We start from the raw sequence: 20,730 nt of genomic DNA, 5'->3' as shown, positions 1-20,730 counted from the left end.
CAGCAATAGGAATAAAAGGGAACTCTCCATAGTGCTGATTTTCTGCTGGTTTGCTTTTTTCTTAGGTGAAAAATATTTACTTCACTAGTTTTATTCCATTCTTGAATTCTATGGGAATTACAGCTTCCAGCGGACTTCCAGAGGTAATATGAGAATAAAGTAATATCTTTAAAGAAGTTTGCAATGAACCCTAGTTCTGCTTCTATATATTCTCTATACTAGAGGTGGCCAAACTGTGGCTCTTTCATACATACTATGCGGCTCTTGAAGCCCCCGCTACTGCACAGAGAAGGCATTTGTTCTTTAAATCTCCAAGCCAAGCCAGCTAGCAGCTTGGGGGGGGGTGCATTTAAAGTTAAAGTTGCTTTCTTTCTGCCTCTCCCTCCTTCCATTATCCCCAGAAGTTCGGACCAGAACCAGTGGGTTGAAATTAAATCAAAAGAGTTTCTGGCTCAACATTAGGAAGAACTTCCTGACCATTAGAGCAATTCCTCAGTGGAACAGGCTTCCTCGGGAGGTGGTGGGCTCTCCTTCCTTGGAGGGTTTTAAACAGAGGCTGGATGGCCATCTGACAGCAATGAAGATCCTGTGAATTTAGGGGGGGAGGTGTTTGTGAGTTTCCTGCATTGTGCAGGGGGTTGGGCTAGGTGACCCTTCTGACTCTATGATTCTGTTTCCCTCCCTCCCTTTCTTGTGGCTCTCAAACATCTGATGTTCGTGTCTTGTGGCTCTCAGCATCTGACATTTATTCTATGGGGCTCTTACATGAAGCAAGTTTGGCCACCCCTGCTCTATACACTATGTTTTTGACAAGTTTTCAAGGAGCAGCTAATAACAGCTTTTTTAAAATGTGGCATGTAAACTAATCTGTGTAAAATAAAGTAAGCAAGATAGATTAATTGGTTTATTAATGCTTTTTTTGTTTAACTGAAATATATTAAATAAAATCACTTTCAAGAATAAATATTTGTAGCAAGGATAGTGTTTCATCAGTACTGATTTTATAAAAATCACTGTTTTGGAAACCAAAGGTTGAGACTATATCAAGCAAATATGAAGAAATGTATCTGAGAAACAAGGATATCGATGCCAGGTTGTTCCTGGAGAAAGATGAAACTTTACAAAATCACACAGAATGGTAATGTATTTATTCATTCATTCATTCATTCATTCTGTTATTTTTGCATTGTCAAATTTTTGTAGAACACATGAAGCTGTCTTGTGCCACTGGTCTGTTTGTCAGGTTTGTCTGCTCTGATGGACAGAGGCTCTCCAAGATCACAGGCAGATGTAAAAGACCTCTGCCTGTGATCTTGGAGAGCCTCTGTCCATCAGAGCAGACAAACCTGACAAACAGACCAGTGGCACAAGACAGCTTCATGTGTCTCCAAGATCACAGGCAGAGGTCTTTTACATCAGCTGTGATCTGATCCTTTTAAATGGGAGATGCCAGGTGTGAAACCTGGGACGTTTTGCGCCAAAGCAGATGCTCTGCCACTGAGTCATAATCCTTCAGTATCTCTAAGGATGTAAAGTTGTTATGCATATATATATTGAATATAAAGGGAAGAAATGTGGGTGTTGAAAAGTCATGAAGATGCTAGTTGATTAAAATGTGCCTCAGATCCAGAGAACTATTGACACTTTTTCAGCTAACCAATCGTGTTTTAGCTCTTCCCTTAGATTATAACAGCTGCCTGGATTATGAGGTCTATAGGAGTCCCCCCCCCCCCCCCGGGCTTTCCCTCTCCCCCTGCAGTGTCCCACAAACTGGCCATCAGATTTGATTATTCCAAGAACTAAAATTCTTCAGGTTTGATAGGACGAGTTCTCTTTACTGAATGCAGTTGTTTGATTCTTCCAACTTGCGTGATTTCACATTGCAGTGCCAAGTAACATCTGGGCAGGTTAAAGAAGACGAGAGTGAGCAGAACCAAGTGAATTTATAACATTTTTATTTTTTAAAAAATGTAACAAATGACCAAAGAACAACTTCCTCCTCCTCCTCCGTCTTCAAAATGTTTGATGGTGGAAGATGTATACACATACAGATGTGTGTGTGTGTGAATATACTTTTTTTTCATGTTAAGTTTGCAGTTGGAGATAACACCAACAAAAAACAACCCAGATGACGATACTCCGGGTGTACTTCAACAGACCCCTGTCCGGTAAGAATTATTTAAATTTTGCTAGTTAAATTTTTATCTGAAGCTTTATATTTGTAAGTGTGTATGTCATTTTTAATATTGGGTTTCAATAATGCCCAGTGTTGTGAAACTTCAGTTCTGAGGCTCATTTTTTAAACATGAGAATGATTAAAATGTGGAATTTGCTGCCACAGGATGTTCTAATGGCCACAGGAATAAACAAACTTTAAAAGAGGATAAGTCTATCAGTGGCTATTAGCCATGGTGACAGAGGGTTTGGGAAACCTCCACATTCAGAGGCACCAAGCTTCTGTATCCCAGAGCCAGGAGGCAACATCAGGGAAAGACTCTATGTCTCTATGCTCTGTTCTTGGCTCTCCAGAGGAACCTGTTGGCCACTGTGTGAGACAGGATGCTGGACCAGATGGACCATTGACCTGATCCATCGGAGCTCTTAAGTTCTTATGATGCAGTTATATAAAATTTTCCACCTCAAAAATTCCACCAATTCTTACCAATTATGTTAATATTGTTCGCAGTTGAACGGCCACAGTCTGCTGTTGTAAATTGAACTGGAAAGCTCAACAGTCTCCTGCTGACATCTTTTGTTAGCAAAAAGAATGCTTATGAATATTCCATAACATTCAGCTAAGCCGGTGGGTTCCAGAGGATGCTTCTCCACCCATTGTTGCTTCCACTATATCCTGTAGTCCATAACAACACAAATTGTTGAAATGCTTTTGAGGTGGCTAATTGCATCAATATAGAGAAAGCAGCAGATACATTTGTAATGTTGTTAAAATACAGCTGTCATGTGTGGTTTTTTTTAACCAGACAAACTTATTTTCTTTTCAAAAGCTGTGTTCATTTTAGAAAATAAAGACAAACCCAATTTTCCTACCCTAGGGCTGCCATGAATACTATTCAGCAGTTAAAGATGACTTTAAGCTCTGCAAGCGATGAGCCATCAGACAACCTCATCTCCTATTTTAATGTAAGTTGCAATGTCTTGACTAAAAGAAGAAAAGGGTCTCATCACATAGCAATTGCTACTTGATGATCATTTCTGTAGATCATTTCTCATCTTTTTATTTGTGGCAAAAGACATTGCTACAAAAATCTGTCCTTACCAAAATCAGTGCACTGTATTGGGGGTCCCCAGCCCCCGGGCCGTGGCCTGTTAGCAACTGGTCTGTGAGTTGTATAATTATTTCATTATATATTACAATGTAGTAATAATAAGATGATGACATTGGATTTATATTCTGCCCTCCACTCCGAATCTCAGAGTCTCAGAGCAGCTCACAATCTACTTTACTTTCCTCCCCCAAGACAGACACCCTATGAGGTGGGTGTGGCTGAGAGAGCTCTCCCAGAAGCTGCCCTTGCAAGGACAGCTCTGCGAGAGCTATGGCTAACCCAAGGCCATTCCAGCAGGTGCAAGTGGAGGAGTGGGGAATCAAACCCAGTTCTCCCAGATAAGAGTCCGCACACTTAAGCACCACACCAAACTAATCGAAAATAAAGTGCATAATTGTATCATCCCAAAACCATCCCCCCGCCTCCGGTCCATGGAAAAATTGTCTTCCACAAAACCAGTCCCTGGTGCCAAAAAGGTTGGGGACCGCTGCACTACAGGTTCCTACAAGGGACTGCTGTCAGCACAATCTTACTGGGAAAACAATAGGGCTCCTAGTTGTACTGGTCCAAAATGGACCAAGAAAGGCACGTTAGCTTATGAAGCGTAAATTATACAAATGCTTTTCTGCATCTGTGTTTCCACCCTTGTTATATGCCAGTCCCTTGACTTAATTAGTGGCTATTTCATTCAGCTTGTGTGTGGGATTTTCAGGGAGGCTTAGCTATGTTTTTAATCTTTGGGTTTTTAATGCTTTGTTAATGATAATCTCTATGCTGTTGTTATGGTCTTTATCATGCTTTACTTTGTGAGCTGCCTTGAGCAAGTCTCTGAAGAGGCAGCAAAAGCATTTTCTAAATCAAAAAGACCCAAATGATGAGATTTGCATCTTTATTTTCTGGGTTTTTCAAAAATTTCAGGCTTTTACCTTTTTTTAATTTTTGCATAATACTTAAAAATATTATTCATACTCTCATGGTTAACAAACATTATTCTCCCTTTCTTCGTTACATCTTCCAAACAACAAACCTGTGAGGTAGGCTAGACTAAGACAGAGTGATGGGCTTAAGAAAACTTCCATAGCCGCATGGGGGTTTGAACCTCAGTCTCCCAGATTCTAGCTTGCTACTCTAATCCAGGGGTCCCCACTCCCAGGCCATGGCCTGGTGCCGGTCCGTGGCCTGTTAGCAACCGGTCCGTGAGTTCTATAATTATTTCATTATATATTATAATGTAAGAAGAAGATGACGATGACATTGGATTTATATCCCGCCCTCCACTCCAAATGTCATAGTCTTACAATCTCCTTTATCTTCCTCCCCCACAACAGACACCCTGTGAAGCAGGTAAGGCTGAGAGAGCTCTGACAAAAACTGCCCTTTCAAGGACAGCTCTGTGAGAGCTATGGCTGACCCCAGACTATTCCAGCAGCTGCAAGTGGAGGAGTGGTGAATCAAACCCGGTTCTCCCAGATAAGAGTCCTCACACTTAACCACTACACCAAACAAATAGAAATAAAGTGCACAATTTTATCATCCCGAAACCATCACGAGCCCTCCCTCCTGGTCTGTGGAAAAATGGTCTTCCACAAAACTGGTCCCTGGTGCCAAAAAGGTTGGGGACTGCTGCTCTAACTGCTACAGCTGGCCAAAGTGCAGCATGCTGAAGCTTCTGTTCCAGTAGGAAAAGACTGTTCTTGGGTCTCGTAATAGCCTAATAGTCTAAAAGAAAGCGTTCCCCACCTCATTACAGAACTGCACAGCAAATCCCACACAAGACATACTGGAAAGAGTGGAAAATCTTGGTTGTGTCTTCAAGCAGAAATTTGCTGAAGCAGTTGGCCAAGGATGTATTGAAATTGGATCACAGGTAGGACTGTTTCTAATCCCCCTTTGAAAAGTATCTTCAGTTCCCAACCTTTTCAGTTCTGTTGCTGCCTTCTCATTGCCTCTCTAGTGTGTTGCTAAATGCATGTCCCTTTCATTTACAAACTCTGTTCTGCTTCTAGATTAGATTAGCACCCCAGCCTTCTGAAGCTTTTTTTTTTTTTTTAAACCCATAGCTTTGGCCAGGGATTTTTTTTGTAGAAAAAGCCCATCAGGAACTTATTTGCATATTAGACCACACCCCCTGATAGTACCATGGTTTCACACAGGGCTTTTTTGTAGGAAAAAACCCGGCAGGAACTCATTTGCATATTAGGCCACACACCCCTGACACCAAGCCAGCTGGAACTGTGTTCCTCTGCGTTCCTGCTTTTTAAAAAAGCCCTGGGTTTGGCTTGATTCTGTAAGCAAATTCAAGCAGTGAGTTCCTCTAGCTTTTCTGGCAAGGTCATTCTCTGTTCCCCTTCCCCCCCCCCCCCCAAATGATTTATACATAGGAAGTCTAGTACCCTGCTCACTCTTTTCTTCTTATCTCCATACATTTGGTATGTTCCTCAGGACACATTGCTAGAGGCAGGTCATGCTTGGGAATTGACTTACAAATGTCCTGGTTTTAATCCTGACTTTTAAATGTCATCTTAAGTAGGGCTGTTCCTTTGAGCTGCCTTACCAAAACAGAGGAGAAATATTTTGGGTAATACTTAGCTCTTAGAGAATGGGAACATGTTACTAATTCTTATGCCACTTTGTTTCTTTGTATCATTATTTTTAGAGGTACAGGCTTGGAGTGAGGTTATACTACAGAGTGATGGAATCGATCTTAAAATCGGTAGGCCATCATAATACACAACGTGTACAAATTGGCGATTTGTTGTTGTGGTTTTGAGTTTTGGTATGTTAAAATATGTCTTCATTCTGTGCCTCTATTCCAGGAAGAAAAACGACTGTCAATTCACAATTTTAGGTATGCTGGTCAAACATGACTTCAAAGATTCTTCAGGTTTTCAAAATGTTGAAACCCATTATTGAGAATTCTGTTTTCTGCTTTCACAGCAAACTTTTGAACAACAGCATCTTCCACATCTCTTTGCTGGCCTGTGCTCTTGAGGTTGTTATGGCTACATATGGCAGTAAGTGGAATGAAAAATTACCTGCATGTGGGGTTAAGTAATCAGCCTGATCTTGGATCTTAATCTGAGGGAGTTCCCAGTTGACAAAGTGGGTAGGCCTGGTCAACTTGTGGAATAACCCAGTCATTGCCTTCCTTCTTGTAGCACCCATTCAGCCCTTTGGTGTTAAGTTGGCTGACAATCAGGGCAAGTGTTAACATGGGGTGAATGAGACTGAATGGAAGCTGACTATACCTGTTGGGGTATTTGCTGAGATGGATCTTTCCTCTCCTTTCCCCAGCTGATTGCGAAGGGTCTTGTATAGCCGATGCCTTGTGGACATCTGCAGTAAGGAGGTGGATGACACCTGCCCCCACCTTATTCTCTGTGGTGTCAGCTTTACATTGGGCAAGATAAAGGAGTGGCGATTGTCGTCTGGCATCCCCTCCTCCCAGCTTCATGGCATTTTGTTCATGTTTACGTGATTCCCAGGAAGGGGGCCTGACCCAGGTGGCACAGGCAAGCCTGATGTCATCAGGTCTCAGAAGCTGTGTCGGGGTGACCCTGGTTGGTATTTGGAGACCACCAGGGCTTTCTTTTTTTAGCAGGAATGCACAGGAACACAGTTCCATCTGGCTTGGCACCAGGGGCCTGAAATGTAAATGAGTGTGGCCTAACATGCAAATGAGTTCCTGCTGGGTTTTTTCTACAAAAAATGCCCCACGTGAAACAGTGGTGCTATCGGGTGTGGCTTAATTGCAAATGAGTTCCTGCTGGGCTTTTTCTACCCCAAAAGCCTTGGACACCACCAATGAAGTTCAGAGTCACTACGCAGGGGTAGGCAATGGCATAGCCACCTCTGAGCATCTCTTGCCTTGAAAACCATACAAGGTTGCCATAAATTGGCTATGACTTGGCAGCACTTTACACACACACAGAAGGAGAAGGAGACAGAGATATTGCAAGCAGCTTCTGCTTGTAGTACATAAGTTCCTACCCAAGTAAAGAACACATTGTTAGATTTCTTCATGAGTCTTTTGAGTTTAATTTTAATGCCGCCGCCTCTTTGGCGGTACTGGGTTCGAAGAGAAGAGATTGGATTTATACCCCGCCTTTTACTACCCAAAAGAGTCTCAGAGTGGCTTATAAATCTCCTTTTCCTCCCCCTCCCCACAACCTGTGGGGTAGGTTGGGCTGAGAGAGCTCTCCCAGAACTGCTCTTGAGCAGAACAGCTTTGAGAGAACTTGTGGCTGACCCAAGGTCACATCAGCAGGTGTATGTGGAGGAGCGGGGAGTTGAAACCCGGTTCTCCCAGGTAAGAGTCCGTGCACTTAACCTCCACACCAGACTGACTGACTATGCTGCTCTGTTGTTTCTATTCCTGTAACACATTGTGTTTTTCAATTGCAAAACCACCTCAACTGGAATTTCACAAAGCAGCATGTGGGTTATTTAAATAATAAAAAGTAATGTTGGAACATAGTATGTTGTTTGTTCAGAAGGATGTTTTCCAGTACCTGTAGTCTGAAAATCAGTGGTAAACCAATGGCAGTTACCTGGCGGCTTGCGGAGAGCCATATAGTGCAGTTTCCATTCACTCCTGGAGCAAGGACAGGCCTTCGCTCTCTGTCTTCCTGCTCTCTCCTCAGCCTGTGGCACAGAAAGGTCGGGTGAGAGAGTGCTCTTGTCAAGGTTTTGTGGAAGAGAGCCTGCTGGCCGCAGAGAAAAGAAAGTAAAATCACAATCCGGCTATAGCCAGCACACGCTTTTCCTGGGCAGTTGTGGTGGTGTTTGTTTTACTCTCCTCTGTTGCCAGCTTGTTCTCTTCCCAGCAGCCATCTGCATGCTGGGATGCAGAGGCTGCAAAGGAAGGGTAGGTGGGGTGTCATTGGAGAGAGCAGGTCCTTTACTTCTGTCTGTGGCACCTGGCCTGTCGCTCAGGGAGGTCTGCAGCTTATTTGTCCTCCAATCCTTCCAGCAGTGCTTGTTTCAAGGTATGAACTTCCTGACTGTTCCAAGCCCTACAGGGGAAGAGCCTTTCCCCCCTCTGAACATAGGGAAGGTGCCCCATTGAGAAACGGTGCCAGAAGAGCCGCAGGTGGCTTTTGAGCCACTGAGTGAGTATTTCATCGAATCATAGAATTGGAAGGGACCTCCAAGGCCATCTAGTCCAACCCCCTTCACAATGCTGGAAACAAATACCTCTTCCTAAATTCACAGGATCTTCATTGCTGTCAGATGACCATCGAACCTCTGTTTAAAAACCTCCAAGGAAGGAGAGCCCACCCATTTCTGGGTTAGATCTTCAGAAGTGACTTCACTCTCCGGGCATTAAAATGTGTGCAGCATGCTTGTACAGTGTTCCCTCTGAGCTGAGTTAGTGTGAGCTAGCTCATGGATTTTTGGCCTCCGGCTCACACATTTTTGTCTCAGCTCAGGAAAAATAGCCCCAGAGAAAACTAACTTATGCAGCAGCTCACAACTTTAATGTCAGTAGCTCACAAAGTATAATTTTTGCTCACAAGACTCCACAGCTTAGAGGGAACATTCCTTGTACTAATGGTAAGATTTGTTATTTTCTCTCTAGCTCCAAGGAATACCTCGCTAAATGACCACACAGTTATGGAAACAGACTTATCTTTCCCGTGGATCATCAACATACTTGACTTAAAAGCCTTTGACTTGTACAAGGTTATCGAAAGCTTTATTAAAGCAGAACCAAACCTCACAAGGGAAATGATAAAACACCTAGAATGCTGTGAACACCGCATTATGGAATCCCTCGCTTGGCAATCGGTAAGTTTGCGTTTTAAATAAATCAGAATGGCATGCTTGTTAGTGTGTCTTTAGGTAGGTACAGGTTGGGAAAATTGCCTGAATTATGCTGTTTTGCTAATAGTGTTTTCAGTTGCGTAATAAATAGGTTGTAGAAGTCATTTATCTCTGTTCTGTCGGTGGGAAAAGAAAAAAGTGCCTCTGTGAATGTGAAGGAATCCACTTGCATGGAGTGGTGGTGGGTTCCCCCCCTTCATCTGCAGTTCCATTCTATGTCTGGGGGGGAGGCCCAAACAAAACTGCCTTTTGTTCCCACTGGATGCTGCCCGGTCTTTGGATCTCGACAAACATATTCCAGTAGCATTAATATGGAGCGGCACCGAATTAAATATTTGCTGTACACATCAATGTTGCTGATGCTTGTGGTTTAAGTTCCTCTTACAGTCTTTGTTCTGTTCGGTTGTTAAGTTTTGGTTGCAGCAATGAGAGAGGTGAGGAGTGGCATCTTGTTACAGGTTTTTTTGATACCTCTTGCAGTTGTTACTCAGATTGCAGGTTCCTGCTTACACTCTGGGTTCTGTCACTGTGCCGCCGATTGTTTGTCATCCTACACTGGGAGCTGTCAGTTCATAGACCGGCTATCCGCTCTCGTATTCCTTGTGCGTATTTCTGTTCTGCCGCAGCCCTTCCCTTGTGAATTTTCCATTGCCCTCTGTTGCCTTTTAACGCCAGTCTTGTAGGGCAGGTTTCCTCTCTCCTCTAACCCCAGATTGTAGTCTGTTCAGTTTTCTCCCACAGAACTTGGTAAGGGCCGCTGGCAGTTTAGGAGGTTGTTTTCATGGTTGAACTGTGGCAAATCTTGCTGGTTAGCAGGAGTCAGGTAACAAAACCCTGTTCAAATGAAGAGAGCAGCTACATGGGTTGATTCAAAGAGAGACTTATCTTTCAGATTTTGGCCAATTATAGGCTTATTTCTAACTTCAGTTACCTCGGTAAAGTAATTGAGCTACAGTGGTGGGAAAACTCTAGGTCAGGAGTGTCAAATATGTGGCCTGAGGGCGAATTAGGCCCCCGGAGGGCCCCTGTCAGGCACCCGAGTGACTGGCTGTCATCTGCTTCCTTCTCCCTCTCTCTTGCTTCCTTCTGCATCACAGCTTGCTTTGCCAGGCTTGCTCAATCACACAGAAGCTACAGAGCAAAACCTCTATTTTCTCCATTGACTGAGGTTCCTGCCTTGGAGAGGAAGGGGGGCAGGGATAGCTTGCTTTGCCAGGCTCTCTCAATCACACAACAGACCTACTGAGTCAAGCCTCTCTTCCTTCTATTGGCTGAGGCTTCTCCCCCCTCCTGGTTCCCTGGCGAAGGAAGGAAAGAGCCAGAGCTTCCTTTCCCCAGTTCCCTGGGCCCCATGGGAGAAATACAAAGAAAGACCAAGTGCTAGTATTTCAAGAATGTTTTAAGGGTTGTTATTTAAAAAAAATCATGTTTGTGTCCTTTATAAAGTTTATATCTGATACACACATGGCCCAGCCCAGCCTGACATGGCCCAGCACGACAAGGTCTCATTTATGTCAGATTCGGCCCTCATAACAAATGAGTTTGACACCTCTGCTCTAGGTTTTCCTGCATGGGTCATCTGCTGCTAACCCCATTTATTTATTTATTAAATCATTTGTTAGCTGCCTTTCTTCCTTGCAGACCTGAAGACGGCATATACACATAGATAAACCACATCAAATAAAATGCAGTAAAAGTTAAAATTTAAAATCATTATTTAGGACTTCTGTTAAACTTTATCAAATGCAGTCCGGCGGAAGCTGGATTCAGGTAGCCAGCCCAAGGTTGACTCAGCCTTCTATCCTTCCGAGGTCGGTAAAATGAGTACCCAGCTTGCTGGGGGGAAAGTGTAAAAGACTGGGGAAGGCAATGGCAAACCACCCCGTAAAAAGTCTGCTGTGAAAATGTTGTGAAAGCAACGTCACCCCAGAGCCGGAAACGACTGGTGCTTGCACAGGGGACCTTTCCTTTTCCTTTCCTAAACTTTATCAAATGCAGTCCTAAATAAAGTCATCTTTAACTGCCTCCTGCCCTAAAGATTGAAAGTGAGGGAGCCAGGCACACCTCCCTAGGGGAGGCTGTTCAGTATTCATGGGGCTACCACTGAAAAGGCCCTCTCTCACGTACCCACCAAATGAACTTATTTAATTAATGGGGCAATCAGGAGGTCCTCTTCCTGTGATCTTAATTTCTGGGCAGAAATATAAAAGAGAAGACAGTCCCATAGGATACTCTGGTCCCAAGCCTTTAATTTTAGCTTTAAGACACATTATCGGACATATAGTATATGACTTTGATTTGAAGGGCAGGAATAATTCTAAAACCAGCTACCCCTCCTGGTATGACTAGAATCAACAGCCTGTCTAGCTTCTTGGTAGCAGTGCTGGCAAAAAGAAGTAACCTGGTTTAGGAAGCCTGAAGCCTGCAGATGATATGGTATCTTTCCTGAGCTCTGGTGGGCCAAGTTTCATGGGCCATGAATCAAGACAGTCAAAACAGACCTATGAAGGCAGGAAGATTGTTCTAAACACGATCTTAAACCCAGCCTCCTCCTCAATTCATAGTATGTGCAGAATCAACAGGCTTCATGTGTCTTGGATTGTGCTTTGTAAAGAGTGAATCTGGGGGGATAAAAATTTTATTTATTGATTGATTTGATTTGATTTATATCCCACCCTCCCCGCCAAAGCAGGCTCAGGGCAGCTTACAACATAAAAAGAGCCTTAGTGCTCTTGGAGGATTCCCCTGAGTGACTGGAGCATCTTCCATGCTGCTTCTCTTGTTTTTTGTGGTTTTTGTCTGCACATATCCCCATGTTGCTTGAGAGAAGCATATGGGCCTGGTAGATGACATGGTTACTTCCCGCTTCAGTGCCGCTCCCTAGGGAGTGGTGGTGCTGATGTGGGAAGTAATCATACTGACTCATTCTGTGTGTTGCCCTGATTCAAGTGTAAACAGTGGCATGAGATCTGAGCACGCAGAAGCATCGCTGATGTTGCAAAATTAATGCATGAGTTGGGTGAAAGGGATGAGAAGTTTTTTTTTCTAATATTGTTTGTTCTTAGTTTAAATCTCTAAAATTATCCTGAAATTTGCTGATTTGAAATATAACTATAGTTTAAAAAAAATAAAGACTAATGTGTCAATTTCTGCACAGAAATAGAGGTCAAAATTGCATACATGTATATGGAACTAAAAGACTTCAGGCTGTTTAGGAGCCTTAATTATATGATATGGTGTGTGTCTTCAACAATACTCCCTCTAAGCTGTGGAGTCTTGTGAGCAAAAATTCTACGTTGTGAGCCACTGGCATTAAAGTTGAGCTACTGCATGAACTAGTTTATTCTTGGGCCATTTTTCCTGGGCTAAGACAAAAATGTGTGAGCTAGAGACTCAAAAACTGTGTGCTAGCTCACACTAACTCAGCTTAGAGGGAACACGCATATTGAGATAAAAAAACCATACAAATTTCCCAAATGGAATGTAAGAGTCCCATTTTCTCTAAGAGATGAGGATAGCTGATACGTCAGACCTTGTTTGCAAAAATAGTTCTACTGAGGAAGGCCGAATATGGGCTGCTTTCTGCCATCTGAAAAACCCCTCCACAAACAACCCCCCCACCAACAATGCTTTTTTTGGGGGGGGGGGGTCATCATCCAGCATTACACATTTCCATAAAAGTTGATCTTTCTTCTTCTAGCTACTCATTTCACTGCTCATGTCAGGCTTTCTTACCAGGTTAAAAACATTTCCTTTCCAATCTGGAAGCCATTTTCTCTTGCATCCTCCACTATAACAACCATCTCACCTGGCAGATGATAGGCAGTATTCTCAGCTCACTGTTTGGTTATCCATCATTTAGTTTAACCCTATTTTATTATTTCCTGTTATATTCCATTAATAGGGAAGGTTACAATGATATTTCTGCTTCATAACAAGAGTAAGACTGATTTGCTCAAGATTAAAAAAAAGGTAGTCCCCTGGGGTGACGTTGCTTTCACAACGTTTTCATGGCAGATTTTTTACGGGGTGGTTTGTCATTGCCTTCCCCAGTCATCTACACTTTTCCCTTTTTACGGGGTGGTTTGCCATTCCCTTCCCTAGTCTATACTTTCCTCCCAGCAAGCTGGGTACTCATTTTACCCACCTCGGAAGGATTGAAGGCTGAGTCAACCTTGAGCCGGCTACCTGAACCAGCTTCCGCTGGAATCAAACTCAGGTCGTGAGCTAAGGGCTCCGACTGCCATACTGCAGCTTTACCACTCTGCACCACGGGGCTCTTTTGCTCAAGGTTACCCATGGAGTTTTTCAGCTTTCATGTTTTAAGCTGCCTGGCAACCAAGCTACAATTGAGAACCTTGAGATGTATAAGGAACTGTTATGATACGTTTAAAGAGGAACCCTATTATGGAAAGGATTTGAGGAAGCTATGACCTGTGCTTTCTTATCTAGGACTTCTGCAACCTTCTGGCTTGGGAGAAAACTGGTTCTGCTAGCGAAGCCTTGTCTTTATAATTAAGCCAATCTTATAATTAGGGAGGATGAAATTAGCAACTGTGAAGAGATTCTAGCCCATCAACTGTGAACAGTAAATCATCCTTAGTTCAAAATTAAAAACGGTTAGGTCCAAGAACTCATCTTCTCTAATCTAGAAGTCTGCTCAATTAGTTCTCACTTAGTGGAAGAGACTTCTTGGATCAAGCCCCATGACTGTGATATGATGTGACCATTAACAAAATTCTCAAAATCTTTGGATAAAGGAGCGGGAAGGAAAGGGTATGTTACTGTAAAGCAAAAACAAGGTGACTACAGGTGTTTTCTCTCTGTCCTTCTTTCAAAATAAAATGCAGTCTAGTATAGTACAAGTAGTGGAAACTAAGGAAAAATCCATAATTTATTGAGGCAAAATAGAGTTGATGTTGATTGAAAAGGCAGACTGTTTGGTATTGATTTAATTGGGTTTGCATCCTGTTGCTTTATTAAGTTGCCCTCAGCTAAGGAGATGAGGTGGGATATAAATATGTCAAATAAAATAAGTTATGGTCCAACAGAAGCTACATATTAAAGACACTGTGCTTGCTGCTGACTCTTATCGGATAGCATCACTAAGTAAATATTTTTTTCAAAGTAAACATTTTTCAAAATTTCCAAGGCCAAAATGCATTTTCTTTAGTTTTGAGATTTGTGACTGGTTTTACATTTCATCTACCTGAGCTTCAATAGTGCTGCAGCTTATACAAGTGTAGTCCTTTCGATGGAAGGCTCATTTAAAAGCAGAATGCAAGTGTAATTCTTTTAAATTAAACAATCGGATATTTAATCAGTGTGCAAAGTATTAAAAACAATTAAAGTACAGTTAGAAATAATATGTTTCTGCTGATTTAAAACTGCTCTGTTCTTTTAAAAAAATTGGGGATATCAGGGAAGATATCTTTAGTTGGACACTAGATTAGCCCCCCTGCTTCTGAAGTACCCAGTGTCATTTTTTGAAATCACATTTTCTTTCATGGATCTAGTTATGGTATTAGTAACCCTGGTTGTTACTGCGTTTCTGTTGAAGTACTTGTATTTCTGTATTTCACCTCATCATATTTTACAAATACTTTTTTTTTCTTTATGTATTTTGTGTGTGTATCTGCACCTGGAAGTCATGGCGACCTTTGGTGACTGACCCCTACTGGGAGCCTGGAGGATATTCAGATTGGTGGCTGAATAAAGCCTGCCCCTGTTCTCCCGACTTGGTATTTCAGGGAGGTCTCCCCCCATCCAAGTACTAACCAGAGCTGGCCCTGCTTAGCTTCTGAGATCTGACGGCTTGCCTGGGCTATCCAGGTTTGGGCTTGTATTCTATAAATATTTCATTTACATAAAAAATATTTTCATTCTTGAGGGCAGTCAAGCATAGTTTTCCAAGAGCAATTGCACATCATTAATTATGACGTTTGCCTAATGCAAAAAATGAGTTTGTGAGATGACTATTTGTGTCTTCCACCTACTGCATAGAAATAAATGCCTTCTGAAAACATTTCAGAATACATTTCTAAGCACAGTGCTGCTTCCTTCAGGTGCTCCCGGCATACTCCCACCCTCCAGTGGCCTAGGGCTACATATTGGGCGCATTGCCACTGATTTTCTCTGCAAGAAGTAAGATTAGAGTCAGGGATCAGCTACCAATTATTTTATTACTACTCTCCCCCCCCCCCCCCCCCCCCAGTTTCTCCAGTGTGTTCTGTGTTCATAAAGTGTCTGGAAAAGGAACGTTACACAGGTATATAGTAGTGCCATAAAGACTGACAAGTTTATTTCAGCAAGTTTCCATGAGCCAGCGATTGCTTCCTCAGACGGGTACATCCATTAGATCTGATTTTATATGTAGAGCAGAAGGGGCAAAGAATGTTCCAAAGAGAGGCTGGTATAAACCAAGATCCAGTTGAAAGGAGTAATTGGTTTACTTGGAGTGACTGTGAGGTACTCCCAGCTAACAGTGGCAAAGAAGAATAAACTGTAGATCTAATGTAGGATGAAAGAGAGAGTGAGATTCTCTAGTAGAAAATAACACTTGGCATAAACTGTAGGCATATTTAGATTTTGTTGGTTTCAGTGGGAAATAAAAAGATGTATAACTTTGTTTGGTTTGCAACCGCTGAAGTTTCCAAAGAAACTTTAAAAAAGATTAACAAACACTGATTGACTAATGGTAGGGGTATCAAGATTTTACATCTCAAAAATTATGTTAATACTAGAACTAGTATTATTGTTCTTTGGCATTTCCTGCCAACTTAATTATTTTATTCTGGTAGTAGTAGACTCTAATATGGTGAACTGGGTTTGATTCCTACTTCTCCGTGTGCACCTGCTGGGTGACCTTGGGTCAATCACAGTTTTCTCAGAGCTGTTCTATCAAGTGTAGTTCTCAAAGTGCTCTCTCAGCCCCACCTACCTCATAGAGTGTCTGTTGTGGGGAGAGGAAGGGAAGAAGATTGTAAGCTGCTCTGAGACCTGGAGCGAAGGGTGGGGTATAAATCCAATCTTTTCTCCTCTTCTTCAGTTAATGAGGGACTGATGTGCACATGCATGTGCTAAGCCTTTATGGAAATAAACTGACTAAATACAGGAATATGCATCAATACATCTAATTCAATGTGGATACATAAACCAAGAGACTGGGACTGTAGACTGACAAGACAGATTTTTCTATAAACTTGAGAAATGCCCAGGAAAATCTACAAAGGGGGGGATTAAGCCTCCAAATTTATAGAAGCAGCACCTGTAGCTTTAAGAGAGAAAAGCTCTCAATGGCTGTTGCTAGGCAACCACAACAGTATTGCCAACCTTTCTTGGTTTCTGTTAGTAAAAAGCCAGTGAAGGGAGCAGGGCTGTTTTGACATTTGAGGGAGGATTCACTGAGGCCAAGCCTGGCAGCAGCCATTGGGCAACTTGCCACCCCCTGACTTGTACAACTCAATTAAACCTAATTGTTTGCTACTGTTCAACAGCAGCCACCTCACAAATGTCAGTGAGGTGTAGTGGTTAAGAGTTTCCGATTTGGCTCTGGGAGACTAAGGTTCAAGTCACCTCTCTGCCTCGGAGGTTTCTTGAGTGTCTTGGGGCCTGTCACACATTCTCAGCCTAACCTATGTTGCAGGATTGTTGCAGGGAGTATTCCTTCAGGAGATCTGCAATAGTTGCCTAAATATAGACATTTAATTTTATCACCAAGATGCAATTTGCTTTCAGCAGTTGAATATATATTGGGAGAAAAGGTTCTTGTTCTTCTGGAGCGATAGAAACTGTCTCACATGTGTGTTACTTCATCCCCTGTTTGTTAAAGCCAAGCACAATATTTCGAGAACTAGGTCTGCCCTGGTAACTCACACAGTACAACTTGGCCGGAGTTTTTCCAGGAAGAGGCTGCGGGGGGAGGGAAGGTTCCCTGCTTGTCACTTTCTAAAGCAAGGGTGTTGAAATCATGAGGGCCGGATCTGACATAAATGTCACTTTGTTGGGCTGGACTATGCATGCCATAAAATGTAACATGAGGTACCAGAGATACAAACTTTATAAAGGTGATTTCAGATGTTGAGTGGCAATAGCAGGTGAATGATAATAGCTGGCTTGATTGGATTAGGTGTGATATGCAGAGGGATAGTAAATGTGGAGATAGCAGCGTTGATAACGAGACAGGAAACCTAGATCTTGGTTCTGTCCAGGGGGATGCAAAGAATGAATGGACATAAGTCTGACATTAGAAACCACAGCATTCAGTTGCCGACCTAAGAGTGGCAATGCTCTTGCAAAGCAATTTCAAAGGGAGATTAGAAAGGACTGCTGAATTGCAATTAATAGTGAAGCTCAAGACAATGCATCCTCCTAGACTGAAGTGAGAGCTAATTTTTTCTGTCTCCTTACCAATGTATGCTGTTATCATTTGGCATCTGAAATCGCTCTACTCTCCAAGATAAAAGGACCAATCCAAGACAGGGAGAGGCATAGAGGCAAAGAGAGAGGGGGCAGAGAGGCAAACAGAGAGAAAGAGGGGCAGAGTGGGGGGACAGAGAGGCAAAGAAAGAGTGGCAGAGAGACAGACGAAGAGAGAGAGGTGGAGAGAAAGGGGCAGAGAGGCAAACAGAGATAGGCGGGGAGAGAGAGAGGCCAAGAGTGAGGGGCAGCAAGGCCAAGAGAGAAAGGGGTAGAGAGAAAAAGACAAAGAGAGAGGGGCAGAGAGAAACAGAGAAACGGACAGAGAGGCAACAGGAGAGAGAGGGGGCAGAGAGGAAATGGGAGAGACTTACCTTTGTATCTCTTCTGTGTGAAGCAGCCCTGGAGCTCTCCATGTGCATGAGAGAGAGCAAGAGAGAAGGAGGGAGGAAAGAGGCAGGAAGCAGGAAACAAAGAACCAGGGAGGGAGATGGTGGGGGGTGGGGGAGCAAGGTAAGGTACAGTTGGAGAAGCTGCTCTGGAAAGAAAGCAGGATAAGGAGGTTGCGGGGGGTGTAGATTTGACCCTACGTGGGCTGTATTTGGCCCACAGGCCAAACATTTGACACCCCTGTTCTAAAGTGAACCGGAATTAATTTCTTCATCTATAATTGAAATTGTCTTGTACTTTAATGCACAGTGTACAGTAGTATGACCTGTACTTTTCCTAACACATTAGGCTGTAGAAGAATTCTTTCTTGGCAGTCACCCTTACAAGGATAAAAAAAGAAACCTCCGTATTGTGCAAACAGACATTTTAAAAATGAAAACTTTCCTTTTGTTTAATTTCTAATTACAATTATTTTCATAGAACCTGTTTTGATATACTCTATAACACATCTTTAAGGAAAATAAATTTTCCATACCTTAGGAACTACTTTCTTTTCTTCCTGTTCTAACGCCATTCATATTGTAGATTCATTATCAAAAATTTTTGCTTTTAAGGTTTGGAGTCGGTGTTGAATGAATGTGTCAGAAACGTTTGTACCAGATAATCTGTAACCATGTCTTCTAGTTGACCAGTTCTTAATTTTCATTGAGTTTTGAATAGTTTCTGACGTGAAGTAGTAAATTATGGGGTCAAAACAGCAGTTTGAAATTGCAATGCATAGTGTGATTGGGTACATAGTCCTGATGGCGGTAACAACCGAACAGTTAATCCATGTTTGCGTTCTCATGAGCGAATATAGTATTAGAGTAACATTATAAGGCACAAAACAGAGACAGAATATCACCAAATGGACAAAGATCATTCTGAGAACCTTCTTTTTGTTCAACTTATTCCGTTGTAACGTAATTGGCTTATTCAGAGTCCTTAAAACCATTGTAGAGCAAGTCACGTTCAGAATCAGCGGAATGAAAAATCCTACCGTTTCAATGAAGATAACAATCCTCGAAAGATAGGTTTTCCAGGTCTCTTCGGAAAAGTTTTCAAAGCATGTGTTTTGTTCCAGTCCTTCTGTGCTGACCCGAGCATTGGTGGACTGAAAGAAGCTTCCAGGCACGCTTCCTGCTATCACAGTGATCCAGATTGCAACACAGACTATCCTCGCATTCCTTTTTGTCCGAACAGTTTTGGAACGGAACGGGTACACGATAGCTAAAAAACGATCGAAGCTTATACTGGTCAGAAAGAAAATGCTCCCATACATGTTTATATAAAACAGCATGACCGAAATCTTGCAGAGCACATCACCGAAAGGCCAATCCTTTGTTGTAAAATAATAGATTCTGAAGGGTAACGTGAATACAAAAAGTAGATCTGATATTGCTAAATTAAGCATGTAAGTTGTCGTTTCGTTTCGCACTTTTAAAGCACAGGTAAAAATGTATATAGCAACGCAGTTTGACAGTAAACCGAGGACAAATACCATACTGAACATGCATCCATATAAAGTGTACTTAAAGGAGTCTTCAGTGGAACAGTTGGTGCTTACCATCTTTATGGAAATTGATCTTTTCAGCTTAGTCTTCCTTTAGTAAAGCTGCATCAACCTTGTGCGTCGCTGTAACCTCAGTAAAATCCTCAGAGGTCTTGTAGATACATCTGGACTTCAGATGCTTTTTGTGTGCATTCATCTTTTCTTCAAACACTTGTTAGCTGAATTGATTTTGGAAGCCACCGTCCTGCTAGTCCTCAGCAAAGAGTACTTTTCTTTCAACACCATCGTAGTTCCATTAGGCAAACCTTGGACAGTAGTAAACATTTCCTTCCATACAAAAGCCACCGTCTTTGAGCTCGGTTAAAACCACGGCCTCATTTCTCCACGTGTTGCCAGCTTGGTTGTAGAAGTTGATCTTTTCCTGCAGGGAAGCAGATAAATCATTTACAAAGGGTTGCATGGAAATAACAGCTCCGAAGTTCCTTGGGGAACTGGCTTCCCAGACTCAGCGCAAGGCTTGCCTTCCTGCCTTTGTGCTGTTCAACGAGCTTTTTGACTTGTCTGAGCGACGGGAAGCAAGCACAGGAATAAAATTCCAAAGCATGTCTTTTCTTGCTGAATTAGAACTTTCTCCATAGATACAGATACTGTGGTGTGTGTTGCTTAATATGCCAAAGGGAGCAGGGACCCCCCCTCCCACACTACCTTCAGTTTGGTTTGTAAGCTGACATCACAGGAAGAGGAGGCTGGGCTAAAACAAAGGACGGTTTCAGCTTTCAGTTCCTTTTCACGAAGGGTTTTTTTTAAATGGCTAGGTTAGCCAGCAATATACTTGGCCTGGGAAGCATGCAAATAATGACTATGCGTGACACATAGAACCTCATTCACAGGCAAGTACTGCTGCTAATGCATATATAAGTGAGTAGATCTTAAATCTTGTACTTCTGACAATTGAATAAAGGATTTTTAAAAAATTAATCTCTTTCCATTTAACAAATGTACAAGGTATAAACTTGTGTGTTAATAAAATACCAATGTTTGTACTTCTTGTGACACATAAGAATTAATTGTAGCTTTAATGAGATGGCAGTTACTGTTATAAAAAAGCCATTTTGTGTCCCCCCCCCCCTTACCTTTTTCTTTTCAAGCACCAGTCATTTCTGACTCTGGGGTGACGTTACTTTTCACAACATTTTCACGGCAGACTTTTTATGGGGTGGTTTGCCATTGCCTTCCCCAGTCATCTACACTTTCCCC

At 42.4% G+C, this 20,730-nt stretch overlaps 2 protein-coding genes across 2 annotated transcripts in view; one reads left to right on the top strand and one right to left on the bottom strand.

Annotated features, from left to right (window-relative positions):
• The window catches only part of RB1 (RB transcriptional corepressor 1), a 64,433-nt gene that overhangs the window by 13,674 nt on the left and 30,029 nt on the right, over positions 1-20,730 (top strand). The window contains exons 9-17 of the mRNA XM_060231801.1: positions 66-143; positions 1,032-1,138; positions 2,091-2,168; positions 3,054-3,141; positions 5,038-5,154; positions 5,944-6,000; positions 6,104-6,135; positions 6,225-6,301; positions 8,869-9,077. Coding sequence (XP_060087784.1) covers positions 66-143; positions 1,032-1,138; positions 2,091-2,168; positions 3,054-3,141; positions 5,038-5,154; positions 5,944-6,000; positions 6,104-6,135; positions 6,225-6,301; positions 8,869-9,077 — 843 coding nt within the window. The remainder of the gene's footprint in view (positions 1-65; positions 144-1,031; positions 1,139-2,090; positions 2,169-3,053; positions 3,142-5,037; positions 5,155-5,943; positions 6,001-6,103; positions 6,136-6,224; positions 6,302-8,868; positions 9,078-20,730) is intronic.
• LPAR6 (lysophosphatidic acid receptor 6) lies at positions 18,451-20,178 on the bottom strand. The gene has a single exon (XM_060231848.1). It carries the CDS (start codon positions 19,528-19,530, stop codon positions 18,496-18,498), a length of 1,035 nt encoding a protein of 344 aa, XP_060087831.1. The 5' UTR covers positions 19,531-20,178; the 3' UTR covers positions 18,451-18,495.

This window comes from Heteronotia binoei, chromosome 1 (assembly GCF_032191835.1).
Source record: "Heteronotia binoei isolate CCM8104 ecotype False Entrance Well chromosome 1, APGP_CSIRO_Hbin_v1, whole genome shotgun sequence".
In the NCBI taxonomy this organism is placed as follows: Eukaryota; Metazoa; Chordata; class Lepidosauria; order Squamata; family Gekkonidae; genus Heteronotia; species Heteronotia binoei.
Note: the sequence above shows the minus strand (reverse complement) of the source record. Positions and strands in the feature narration are given on the sequence as shown.

What these genes read in the sequence shown, in the direction of transcription:
- LPAR6 (XM_060231848.1), bottom strand. Translation starts at nt 19,530, where the DNA reads ATGGTAAGCACCAACTGTTCCACTGAAGACTCCTTTAAGTACACTTTA.